The sequence below is a fragment of the Mustela nigripes genome, chromosome 12 (assembly GCF_022355385.1).
Source record: "Mustela nigripes isolate SB6536 chromosome 12, MUSNIG.SB6536, whole genome shotgun sequence".
NCBI lineage: Eukaryota > Metazoa > Chordata > Mammalia > Carnivora > Mustelidae > Mustela > Mustela nigripes.
Genome location: NC_081568.1, coordinates 120,872,750 through 120,886,869, shown reverse-complemented (window position 1 = coordinate 120,886,869; position 14,120 = coordinate 120,872,750). Strand labels below are relative to the sequence as shown.

The 14,120-nt window shown below is 42.9% G+C and overlaps 1 protein-coding gene across 5 annotated transcripts in view; it reads right to left on the bottom strand.

The window, feature by feature from the left end:
• Window positions 1–472: 472 nt before the first annotated feature.
• RGMB (repulsive guidance molecule BMP co-receptor b) overlaps window positions 473–14,120 on the bottom strand; it is a 30,938-nt gene continuing 17,290 nt past the window's right edge. For all 5 annotated transcript variants that reach the window (XM_059418286.1, XM_059418287.1, XM_059418284.1 and 2 more), the window contains one exon: window positions 473–3,908. In XM_059418286.1, the coding sequence (XP_059274269.1) occupies window positions 3,240–3,908 (669 nt within the window). In that variant the 3' untranslated portion in view covers window positions 473–3,239. The remainder of the gene's footprint in view (window positions 3,909–14,120) is intronic.

The window sequence follows — 14,120 nt, the reverse complement described above, 5'->3', positions numbered from 1 at the left end:
GTTAGGCATGTTTCTTGCACAAAGAACAAGTTGAGATCTTGTGAGGTCTCTTTTTAGAACACCCAAGAAAAGGGGATTTACAAGTTCCCAAAGCCAAAAAAAAAAAAAAAAAAAAAAAAAAAAAAAAATCCTGCTCCCAAGTCTTGCCCACCAGAAGGAAGTTGTTGCAGTCCGTGCTATCTTAACCACAGTGCAGGTCCCATGTCTGTAAGCCACCAAAACTATTACTAAAGACAGAAATTTCGGATGATACCAGAGGACCAGTTTCACAGCCAGTGACTTATTTGAAATTGCTTTAAGCTTAAAAATGAAAAAACTCTAAGAAAGATGTAGTTTAGAGAAGGAGTGTGGGCTGTCTGTATCATGGGTTGCCAGCGATCACCAAGGGTTTTGCACAAACACAACCTTGCTCCCTTTCTTCTCCTGTTCTGCACTTCTTCCAGCAGGTGTCACTATAATCACAGAACAAACATTCCACAGCATGGTATGTAACTTTATTTTTCTAGCATAATAATTTAAAGTATTTACACACTGCACACACACTGTTTTACACAGATACTTATTCATATACCTATGAACCACATCTAAAGGTTTCTTTGCAAAGACTCGACACACGGGGGAATTTCCAAGCATAACAAAGAGAAGAAAAGGACAAAAGAAAGTTTTGAGTCTTTTAAAGACAGCCATGTGGAGCATCTGTGAAAACCAGTGTTCTCCCCCAATTTTAAGCTCCCCCAAGAGACCTCTGAATAGCTACAGCCTATCCACGTGTTGATACAACCTGAAACTCTCTGGGCTGAGGATTTAAAAAAGTATAATGTACAAGTACTATTTTCTCTAGAAGTTCTAGATAGAAGAGGAAACGGAAAAACGATCTGGTCCTTCTCTAGAGAAGCATCTGTATTTGTCAGTTATCTGTGGGGATTGTAAATGTTGCGCAGGAACACTGGCTGTCAAGGGCAATAGCCAAATACACTGGTATAAATACTCGTAGTGATAGAGAATGCTTTTACGTGGCCTTCCCAGCTCTATATGGCCGCACAGCCTAAGTGTCTTTCCCCAACTGTAGAGGTGGTGGTTTCACTTTCCCTGAAAAGGACAAAGGTGTTTTTTAACCATAAACACTCTAAAGCCAGATACTGTAGAAAGTTCTACTGCTTTTACTTCACTTTCATACTGTTTGCACAAGAATAGTGGTTATAAGTACTCTATTTTTCCTCCTTTGTTCTATTCAATTACATAACAAAGTTGCTAGCTAACTCTAGCTTCTGATCCTGGCACATGGTTCCATAGGTGAACCAAAACAGCCCCAGTTTAGAGGTGATGGCAGGTGGGCCCCCGTCCAGTTTTATAAAAGATTACCGGGTGTAGGTTTCAGTTCTCTCGTGTTGCATTTTCGTCAAAGAAGTGGCAGGATGCCTTTGTGATTTTTCCCAGACTTGCCAGGTGATTCTGTCATACACTAGAAGACGAGCGGAGGCTTGCCGCCTACCGATGAACCCACAGCTCCGTCCTGTGTTCGGAGGATAGCTCAGTTCATTAAGAAATAGACTTTCACAAACTGAAATCCTCTTTTCCTGCCAGTTGGGGCCTCTGGCAGTAAGCCTAATGAACGGGACATGGCAAAAGGCAGAAATTATCTGGCTATCTAAAACGGAGCAAGTCTGGATCCAAACTGCTGTGGTATTTAAAGTTCATTACCTTCTTCTTGCACTTAAAGTAGAAATTGTCTCCTTTCTCCTTGGAACCAAACATTTACAGACATACAAGAGAAAGTGACCTACCCTAGAACTCACTGCCTCATGGTTCTTGAATTTTGTTGGTGGTGCTCTTCCTTTGCAAGAGCAGGACAACAGTGAAAGGCAAGAGGCAAGGAGATACTTTATAGGAATTTTACCAAATTAAATGAGCAACTGACTAACGGATATTCACTACAGATGTTAAGAGGGAGCTTACCTGATAAAAAGACCTCCCAAGGAGCAATATGGTTTAGTGAGAATGTCTGGATTAACCAGCACCCACTTAGTCGCCTCCTGGTTCAGGCCAGGACAGTGTTCCTGTCGTCTAACACCCTATTCATTCCACCATGCATAGATACATCGGCGACTGTTGCAAAGACCCCACCATGCATAGATACATCGGCGACTGTTGCGAAGACGGTGGTGTGGAGGGCGAGGAGGAGTGGCAGGGCCTTTGTGACTGAAGCAGGGCCTGGATATGAAGCAAGAATCCAACAAAGCCTGATCTCTGGGTTCTTAAGGTGAGATTAAGGAGGGTTTACTGGGGTGGGGTGGGCTGCAGACAAGGGTTGCTTCTGAGCAGAAGCAACCAAGAACCAGAAGGCAAGGAACGTGGGCTTGCACAAATTAGAAAAGCAAGGTGTGAAAGATACAACAGGGACATGGGGTGAGGAAAAGTCTGAGAGCTCCTGGGGTCTAACAAAATGCCTGGTATTTATTTATCCGTGAAATTGCTACCTCGAGACCGTTCTGGCCTATTGGAACAGCAGTTTTGTCTGGCTCAACCCCACATACGGTAAGTGCTCAGATCACAAGATCTTAGTTCGTTAAAACTGTAGTGATATTCTCCCTGCCCTCTGAGGAAGTGACAGCGGGGAAGGAGGGCGAGGTTCCTTGGAGATGCGTTGTGTGCGTTGTTTCACAAAAGCCAAAGTGCCTGTCATGGGACTGGGCTGTCCGTCCACACCGAGGGAGGGCAGGAGGAGGCTAAAGACACCCCCTAGCTCACAGGAAGGACGCAGCTTCCCCCAGAAGGCGGCGAGTGAAAGCCGCACACCCAGGGTGGCAGATCAGTAGCCAAGGGAAAAGGCAGGATTGAAGGGCCAGGAACAGCTGCCACCACTGTCACTGGGCATCTCCGAAGGGAACGCTGCATATGGTGTCTGTGTATATGTACTATACGTACTAACCAGGTACACACATAAATATTTAATATATAAAAAATAAAGTGCTTTCTAACAGGTCCCCAGGCAGGGACATTATAAAATATTTCACAAAACTGCCAAACAAAATCAGTACAATCAAAGAACACTACCTCCAACATACATGAAAACAGTCAAACACAGTATGTACAATCTGGTGGGTGCCCCAGGACAAACATCCTGTCATATACATGGTATATACATATATACTCTTTTACTCAATATATTATGACAATATATATTTTAAAATTCTGTTATAGACAAAAAGAAAAACCCAAAAAAACACAAAAGACAACCCCTACAAAAACACAATGAAGATCAAGCATGGGAGTCCGAGGCTGACAGCCCAGTGGCCGCGTCCGTGGGGCGTCCCCTGGCTGCCGCTGGGGAAAATGTGCCAGCGTTCCTTCCGCGGGTGCAGCGCCTCCACGTCCTCCAAGGCACTGTGGGCGGCGGCAGTGAAGTTGGCATCACCAGTGGTGAGCAGGTCGAAGACACAGGACTGGAAATAGATGTCCTTCACTGGCATCTTCTCGTGGCACTGGGCATTGGCAGCCTCCAGTGTGTAGCCCGGCCAGGCCGGTGCCAGTGAGGTGCGAGGCACGCTGTGCCCCAGGATGGCAGACACCTGGCCCTGCCCGTCGTCGATGCGCTCGCTCAGGGGGCAGCCGTTGACACACAGCTGCAGGTCCTGACTTTCCTCGTAGGACATAGCCAGGTCCTCAGGCATGCGGATGGCGAGCGTCAGGTAGTGACCCAGCTGCCGCACGAAGACCGTGGTCCCTATGTAGCGGGCGTGCATCTCCACGTAGCGGCCGCTCTCCCTCTCCAAGATAAGCAGGCTCTTGGTGTCGCCATCCCCGCCGCTGGTGCTGCCATCCACAAAGGCAGCCGGCAGGTCATCGGTCACAGCTTGGTACACTTTCTGGTCTGTACACTCCCGGTGAGCTTTGAAGATGATGGTGATCTGGGGGAAGGAACACACACAAATTGAAACAGGCGGGCAGGGACAGAGGTGGTGTCGCCCGCCAAGCTGGAGCTGAATGGCCAGAGACAGAATCTCTAAACTCACTCAGCCCACGGGCTCCTGGCTCAGAAATGAAAGGGGTCACTGGTAAGGAAAAAGAAAAAGTCATATAGGTTTAGAATAAAAATTTGATGCAAATCTGAGGGATGTACATTACGAAAAACTTTTTCTTTACTTTCCTAAAACAGAACTATGCTGCTGTTGGGGTACAGTGATTTTTACTGATACTCTGGGGTCCTTCTTCCCCAAACAGGTGAGTGGTGGTATAGCTCCGAGAAAAAGACCAATTAAGTCAGGTAGAAACGTCAAGGGACGTAATTAATAATATACCCACATCAGAACTTTGATTTCTACAAAGATTCTTCTACAAATTTTCTTACTAACGCTTGGGAACAAAGCAGAGTTGAGGGGGCCCATCCCATCCACAGCCACCAATCATGGGCCTCAGCAAAGATTTCTCTAAGTCTCTTAATCAAATGTCTCACATGACTGGCTAATCCCTGTGACTTGGAAATCCCTTGGCAAATACAGCTCCCAGGCCCTGGCAGAGAATAAATACCCTCAACCTAGTTACCGCAAATGTTTTCCCCAAACAGCACCAGGCCCTTGAACTTCTTGAATTTTTTCTCGAGCCAACTCTCAATTCTCCTAATCAAGCAGAAAAAAACCTGATGCTATAAAAACTTGCCTTGTGTAAACCCATTTTCCTTCCTTATTTAGAACAATTACAAGACAACGTAATTGTGCCACCTCCAAAGTACTCCAGACCCTCTGGTACACGTGCTGGAAGGGAAGAGGACTGAAGACAGACGGGCCTTCTGGGCCGCACAAGGTGGGAAGACAGAACATTTGGAGATTTAGGTTATTGTCAGGAACTGAAGTAATGGCTTTTCTTTCTTCTTAAAGGCAAAAAAAAAAAAAAAAAAAGTACCGGTCAAGTAAGAAGGTAGGCTACTCTACAGATTTCCCTGGATAGAGGAAACCTACCTCCCCCACGGGAACTAACCCAAACAATAGACCCTTGTTAAAAAGGCCAGAAAATGCCCTGACTATCCCCCACCACGCCTCTGACAAGTCCTCAACACCACCCTCAAGTTTATGTCTGAAGTTTTTTTTCCTCATCCAGGCCAGCATTTACTCACATTATTTAATTCCACATGTTCCCACTGGTGTTACTTGACTGGAATTTTCCAGCCATTTCATTTTACTTCAGCCAGTTATAAAGCTAGATCTGAACCAGCTGCACTGTAGCAACTGGTTCAATTCATATCCGTTGTTTGCAGCTGCAACTAAGAGCCAGACAATATACTATGAAAATGCTTGGTTTTCTCTCTTCCTAATTACCCTGACCCACAATTTAATTTCACTACCAGCCTTCTCAGATTTCAACACCTTCTTAACAACCCAAAGGAGGTGTACCAGAGATGACTGCCGGAAATTTGTTGTGCATCCAACCATAGGACCTTCCAGAGTGAATGGGATTTTGAGCGAGCTATCTAATGGGACTATAAAATAGATTTATTTGGTGGCTCTAAAGACAGTTTGACAAGTGTTTTTAGGGCAAGCTAGGCTCCCTTGGAGGTAAAAAGATTAAGTAAATTCTGCACCTGAAAGAGTTGAAAGCTAATACAGATGACTCCAATAACGGTGAGTAAGACTTTTCATATAATCATTGTCTTCATTTTCAACTGGAGCATTCACATTCGAAGACTCTCTAAGCTAAGAAACCTTAAATTTAAACTAGATTAAAATTATTTGCAAGAATTAAGTACTTTTTTTGTTCATCTCAGGAATAACAATGAGGAATTAGTTTTGTTGAGACAATAAAACAGATCCATTTTCAAACTAGTTCCCAAACGGGCAAGCCAGCCCAGTGCATTCACTAAGCACACCAATTCCAACTCAGGAGTCATTTCAAACACCTCATGCATTACTGTGCTCTGCTTGGCCTGTGCCACTAACCCCCATACCTCCAGAAGATTAAATAACACTCAAAGCTTGACTTCTGCATCAGGATCTACGCTGACCAAAGATCCCAGTTTACGTAACAGATTTTTGTTCGGTTTTCTAGCAGTCATTTTCTCCTTAAGACAGTGAAGCTGGTATTAATTTGTCTCTCTTCTAACTGAACTAATTCTCACACAGAGCAAATAAACGTACAGAATTAGCCTGTGCATCGAAATACTGAGGGTGATAATGGATCTATCTATAACCACGGAGATAGAGGAGTTGTCCACTAGTCTGAGTGTGTACTGAAGAGGTATCTAAGAGGTACAATCAATGTAGGTGTAGAAAACACTAGGCAACTGTTGCACCTGACTTAACATTTTGTAATTTTAATTTCGTTCCTCATACAATTACGACTCAAGCTTTCAAAAAAGCATTCAAGCCAGCTGGGGCCAGAAATTCAATTTCAGAAAAACCAAACTTGTTCATTCTTATTAAGGTTTAAAAAAATTTTTTTTTTGGAAATTCCAAGTTTTTTTCTATTTAAGCTCTGATCGCAAAACAGGATATTCAAAACTGTATTGTAATGCTTTCAAACAGATAATTTAGAAACATCAGCCATGCGGCTTACTTTCCCCTTCCGTGAACTGATCCATATGCTATAATAACTCATTTTGGCACATCTCTTCTCTGCCACACCATTTATTATTAATGGATGGCATTTCTGTGCATTTAAAACATCAATGCCTTTTGTTAAACCTTTCCCACCAAGTCCCTCTCAACCCCTACCTCAGACAAACTACTCTAGTTCTCCTCATTCATTTTTAATGCTTCACTCCCTGAGATCTTTACCACCCACACAAGGTCTATTAGGAAGACACAGATACCAGCTACAAATCAACCTTTCCACATGTGATAGAAAGATATGAGGTCTGTTGTGAAAAATCAAAATTTAGAGGCACTGCCATGAAAAGAAAATGCATTAAGGAAAACAAGGTAGCCAAGGACGGAAAACCCAGGCACTGCTTTGCCAACAGACAGACATGGCTTCCCTGGGCTTGGCAGCTTTGCAAAGTGCTGGGCATAGGTTTTCAAACAGTAGATTCCCTGAACTCTGTACACTTAACTACTTGTGCTGCTTGTATTTTGGAAGAAACAATTACCACTGTGTAGTCAGACTACTTGGTGTTGCATGTGCAGGACCGCACCAGGTTTGATATGAACCTGAGGATTCACCAGAATCCTTCAATTCTAGAACCGGACTCCCAGATCAAGGGACTCACAGCTGTTGGGTTAAAATGGGCCAACAAAGTAACCTGAAATAGTCACAGAAATTAGGTTGGAAGAGAGGGAAACACAATTTTGGTAAGTACCTGGTTAAAATTCTGATTGAGGTAAAGGAAGCGAAAACAAATTCTATTTCATATAATTAGCTGACATGTCTACTGCATCAAATCCTCTGGGTGCAATTATAGGTTGAAAAAATAGGCACCTCTGGGAGGCTAAGAGAACACTGCTCACAGCCCCTTTTACTCTTACACAGGTCAGTGGCATCCAGCCTCTACATTAAGTCCCCAAATGTGAGCAAAAAATAAACTACTCCAGTAAGGGCACATGCTTCCAAAGAGAAAATTCACATGGGATTGAATTTTCTGATTACATGGACCGGGAATAAAATAAAGATATCTACTTTTGCCACAGCAATCAGACAAGAAAAAGGAATCATTCCAAATTGGTAATGAATCGGTACAACAGTCACTATTTGCAGAAGACACGGATATAGCCTCACCAAAAACCCCATTAGAAGAAATCAATCCAGTAAAGTTATAGGACACAAAATAGATATCTGCTGCCTTTTTATACACTACTAAGAAGTTATTAAAGAGTAATTAAGAAAATTACCCCATTTATAATTGCATCAAAATGAATAAAATAGGGTGCCTGGGTGGCTCAGTGGGTTAAGCCGCTGCCTTCGGCTCAGGTCATGATCTCAGGGTTCTGGGATCGAGTCCCGCATCGGGCTCTCTGCTCAGCAGGGAGCCTGCTTCCCTTCCTCTCTCTCTACCTGCCTCTCCGTCTGCTTGTGATTTCTCTCTGTCAAATAAATAAATAAAATCTTTAAAAAGAAAAAAAAAAAAATGAATAAAATACCTAAAACCACATTTAACTGACTAGGTGACACACCTCTATTCTGGAAAGTACAAAACAATGATGAAAGAAATTTAAGGGACAAATAAACAGATGTACAAATAATTAAGATATACATACTTATGGCCTGGAAGAATACCATTAAAATGTCCACACTACCCAAAGCAGTCTACAAATTAAATGCAATCTCCATCAAAATGCCAATAGCATTTTTCACCGACTACAATAAATAATCCTAAAGTTTGTTTTAGCTATCCAGGGTCTTTGAGGATTTCAAACAATCCCTGATTTCAAGATGCAGTACAAAGAGGTAGTAATCAAAACAGTAAGGTGCTGGCACAGAAACAGATACAAATGTATATGGAACAGAACAGCCCAGAAAGAAACTCGTGCTTATATGGTCCATTAATCTGTGACAAAGGAGAACAAGAACATACAACGGAGAAAAAAGTCTCTCCAATAAATGGTGTTGGGGAAAATAGACCATTTTCTTATACTATAAAGGTAAAATCAAAATGGATTAAAGACCCAAATGTGAGACTGGAAACCATAAAACTCTTTTTGAAGAAAACACAGACAGTAAACTCATGAACATTAGACTTACCAACAATTTTCTCTGTATGTCTTTTCAGGCAAGGAAAACAAAAGCAAAAATAAACTACTGGGACTACATCAAACTAAAAAGGTTTTGCATAGTGAAGGAAACCAACAAACAAAAAGGCAATCCACTGAGTGGAAGAAGGTATTTGCAAATGATGTACCTGGTAAGAGAATAATTTTCAAGATCTAAAAGGGCACCAAAATAAATCCAATTAAAAATGGGCAGAGGAAAGGATTTAAAAATACAGATTCAAAGGGGGTACATGCACCCTGATGCTTACAGCATCATTATTGACAACAGTCAAACTATGGGAAGTGTCCATTGACCAATGAATGGATAAAGAAGATGTAGTATGTATGTATACATTGGATTACTCAGACAACAAGGAATGAAATCTTGCCATCTGTAGCAACATGGATAGAGCTGGAATGTGTTATGCTAAGCAAAATAAGTCAGAGGAAAACAAATATATGATTTCACTCATACATGGAATTTAAGAAAAACTGATGAATGTGTGGGAAGAGGGGAAAAAAAAGAGGAGAAGGGGGAGGCAAACCCTAAGAAACTCTTAACAATAGGGAATAGAATGAGGGTTAACAGAAGGAGGTGGGTGGTGGACAGGGTAGACAGATGATGGGTATTTTTTTTTTTTGAGATTTTATTTATTTGTTAAAGAGCAAACAAACACAAGCAAGGCGAGAGGGAGGAGCAGGCTCCCTGTCTAGCAAGGAGCCCGACGAGGGACTTGATCCCAGGACCCTGGGATTATGACCTGAGTCAAATGTAGACGCTTAACCGACTGAGCCATTCAGGTGTACCAGATGATGCATAATGTCCCCAGATGATGCATAATACGGATGGTACTTGTGGGGAGCACTGGTGTTATATGCAAATGATGAATTACTGATTTCTACTCCTAAAACCAGAATTACACTCCATGTTAACTAGAACTTAAATAAAAATCTGGAAGAAAATATATGGGCAGAGAACCTGAATAGGTATTTTTCCAGAGAAGACCTACAGATGGCCAACAGACACGTGGAAAGATGTTCAATCACTAATCATCTGGTAAATGCAAATGAAAACCACAATGAGTGATTACCTCACACCAGTCAGAAGGGTGAGTATCAAAAAGACAAGAAATAACAAGTACTGGTGAGAATGTAGAGTAAAGGAAACTGTTGGTGGGAATGTGAACTGGAGCAGCCACTTTACAGAGTCACTATGGGAAACAGCATGGAAGTTCCTCCAAAAATTAAAAATAGAAATATCACACAACCCAGTAATTCCACTGCTTGCTCTTTTACCCAAAGAAAACAAAAACTAATTCGAAGAGATACATGTATCCCTAGGTTTATCTCAGCGTTAGTTACAATCAACAAAATATGGGACCAACCTACGTGTCCACCGAAGTAGAGCGGATCAAGTAGAATGGACAAACACACATAAGGTGCTGCCATTTGCAAGAACATGGAGGGATGGAGACGGGATTACACTAAGTGAAGTAAATCAGAGAAAGAGATACCACATGATTTCATTATATGTGCAATCGAGAAAACAAACTCAAAATAGAGAGACCAAACTGGTGCTGGGTGGGTGGGTGGTGAGCATTTTTTAATGTATGGAATGTATGGAATTACTGAATCACTATGTCGAACACCTGAAACTAATGTAACATTAAGAATACTTGAATTAAAAAACAGCATTTATATATGTGTGTGTGTGTGTATATATATATATGTTGAATTAAATTACATTTAAATTACATTAACAGCATTTACACACACACACACACACACACACACACACACACACAGATTTAGGGAAAATGTTCAGATGGTTACTAACATTTTTGTAAAATGTAATTTTACAATTACGACTTATTGTATATATCAAGTATCCACCTACAGGAAGGCTGAACTTCAGACCTAGAAAAGTTTATTTTGTTAAATGCTAACACAAAGATAGTATATGTGCTAAAGTGGAAGGCAGCAGATGAAAAACCTTACCCTAGATTCCTCTTCAGGCTGGAATGAGTGCTTGAGGGTCTGCTACCTTCAAAAGACGTCTCAAATTAGGTTGCTCTACCCTCAGAATCTCTTTGCACAGAGAGCTCTGTTCTAGGAGCACTTCCAGGATTCCAGAGAAATGGAATGGATCAGCCTTATTTATTCTTCAGTGTTGCCCCAGGTAATACATGCAGGAACAAGGGCTGCCTTGGCTGCTAGAGGGCTTCTTGGCAGCAGCCAGAGAAAGAAGAAACCAAAGCAGAGGCGAAGGACACCCACAGCTGAGGCAGCTAGGGTGGTCCAGGGGAGAAGCATTAAGCTCAGGGTCTGGAAAGAATATGCAAGAGTGAAAGGGAAGCAGGCCCAGGGAGGATACATGAAAGAGGCACAAAAATGTCGACTTCCAAAGAGTAATTTCTGTACACTTAAAGCAAGGAAGGCTGGAAGTATAAATAGGCTCTGAGACAGCGAAATTGGGCCCGCTTCCTTGTATACATCAGAGCCAGGCTGCGCTGGCCATGAGGAGGAAGGGCCTGGAGTCCTCGAGTCTTAGCGACTCAGAGGACTCAACATGGAACGTGTTTACTTGTGTTTAGACTTCGTGTTATAAGGAGGCCAGCAAGTACAGGAGGGACTCCCGATACTTCCAGATGGGAAGTTAGGCATGTGTGGACAGTATTTTGGGCCTCAGCTCTCACTGTACTTCATACCAGAGGCCACAAGTATGGGGAAAAGTGAGAGCCAGGGCTGGAGGCAGTGACTGCCCCAGCACATTGTGCCTTCAGGGAATCTTCCTTCTGGGTGTGGGGTGGTCAGGGCTACAGATCCTGAGGCCCTAGAAGGGGACCCCTTGCAAACAGCTCTAGGCCTTGGTTCAGCACAGCTGTTGCACGAAGCAATGGGGATTAGGAAATAACAGCCTCTGATCATTTTTCAGTTTTGAGAGGTGATTTAAAAAGTAAAAGGGCTTGAAGGTCTTTACAGTACAGTCGTACTCTACAACTTCTAGGTTCAATTTCAAGTTCCCAGGACTATTAAAAAAAAGAAAGAAAGAAAGAAAGAAAGAAAGCCAGAAAGAAAGAAAGAAAAGCCCATTCACAAAGAGGTGGTCAGAGGCGGTGACCCTCTATTTCCAGAAGCCAGTTAACTGAAATGCTACAAAACAATATCCTCTGTCTCCACTGGCCTGAGGCAGGGAGAGAGGAAGGCAGCAAAAGCACAGAAGCGCAGAGGGGGACACACGGACGGATGCACTCTCCCACATCTTTAGATCTAGAGATTAAACCATGACCCCTACATGTCAGAAGCAAATGCAGAGCAGAAGAGAAACTTAGGGTTTAAATGCCGTCCTATCAATCTGCTCACAATATACAGACTGTGTTCTAACACTGAAAGAACCCCACCAGAATTAGCCAAACATTCTTTTGGCTCCCACTCTCCAAATAACCAGCTAACTAGGACACAAAGAACTCCTCTTGCCACAGACCCAGTTTCACCGAAAGCTCCTTCTACAAGCAACAGTGCGGTGTTGTCACCGCAAGCCCGTCTAGTTCGAGTCTGTACGGTGCATGTGTGTTGCTGTTCTTGTTGGTTATCACCTACAAGCTGAGCAGCTTAAAAAGTCCTTGGTTACCCCACCCACGAGAACACAAAATTCAGAACGCTGGGAGAGCAAGTTCTACTGCAGTCAAAACAAATAAAGACGGAATGGGCAAGGTAGATTTTGCCTTGTTCACTACTGTAGGTAACTTGTGACGTGCCACATTCCACACTGGCAGAAACTGTTTGGTTAGCATTAACTGAAGCCAAGAGAAAAGTACCAACTATCCAAGGTTTCCTTCTCGCCCCTTCCTCTCAAAATTCTGACTCACAGAAAATCTGGCAGGGCAGAGACACACTGGGAAATGCCACAGTGAAAGCAGTTCTAACTCTCAGCTGTGTATCAGACTTGGCCTGTGCCTCTGGTTTCAACTGTGGAGCAGCGAGGCTCTGTTTAGAAGCAGCAGAGGCCCACAGCACAGTGATGGAATCCTGCCTGGCTTAGGCAGGAGTTGGGTTATTTTCATTTACAAATGGGGGATATTTTGAAAAGTCTCCTCCTCCTCCTAAACCACAGCTGGGACAGAGGGAGTGGCACAGTGAAGCACGATTCAAAATACAGAACTCAGGAGATACACAGATATAAACTTTATATACAATTTTAAATGGTTTCTACTAACATCTTTAAGTCTCTTCATTCACCGTGGTGATATGCAGCCTATACAGAAAGCACAGGGACGTCTCAGTGGCTCAGTCTCGGTTAAGCGTCTGCCTTAGGCTCAGCTCAGGTCGTGGTCCCGGGATAGAGCCCTACATTGGGCTCCTTGCTCAGAGGAGTGTCTGCTCGCCCACTGTACTCCCCCCAGCCCCCGCTCATGCATGCATGCTCAGCTCATTCTCTCTCATGCTCTCAAATAAACAAAATCTTAAAAAAAAAAAAAAAAAGACAAGTACAGCATAAACAATAATCAAGGTAGGCCCACTTATCTTATAAAATGATCTTTCACACTTTTGGATGTATCGTACAGCTAATAATTTCTCCTCTTTTTTCTGCCTGCCCTTTCCCTCCCTCATACTTGGAAATCCTTTTACCTCCAGAAAATTTGTTGAACCCGTATGAAACAAAGATGAATACTTCCTGGGCCTCAAACCTTACATTCAATACAAACAGGAGCTATGCAGGAAATGGAAAAGGGAAAAATAAGAACATTACCACCTGGAATTATAGCTATAGCTGACTTCTGCTCTTCTGTTCTTCAGTTTCAATATTCTTTCTACATTAAGTAAATTCAGGGAGGAGGAGGTCACTGACAATATGCTTTCATGGGTTTTAAAAAGGAGACAGGACCCAGAAAAATGAATTTAAGAATTGGAGACTCTGACGGTCAAATTCTAGAAAGCTTTTGGTATTAAAGACCAATAACCTCTAAAAAGTGGCAGCCAGGGTTCTAGACCCTGCTGGGAAGACAGAAATCCCAGTATAAGTGAGGGGCCACCTTGACTGTGGTAAGTGTAAAGGGAGACTGTGCCAAATCCCGGGAGTAAAAACAGTGAACTGCGACCGCGAGCAGGGGGACAGTTATGCGCTGGCTACAGCAGCCCATCTCTCTAGCCTTTCTTGACACCGGTGACAACTTGCTAAGTAGGAACACCGAGAGCCACTCTACCAATGTTCTATAAAGAAACCCTGAACGGCTCGTTTTACACACAATACTCCACCAACTGCTGCACGTTTGTTCTGTGCTTCGACTGAGAGGGAGACAGATCCCCCCTGTATCTCCCTCACCCCCACAGGGGGCCCTGTGACACACAGTGGGTTCCAATGCAATGCTGAGTTAATCATACATTTTTTTAAAAAAAGATTTTATTTATTTATTTGACAGAGAGAGATCACAAGTAGGCAGAGAT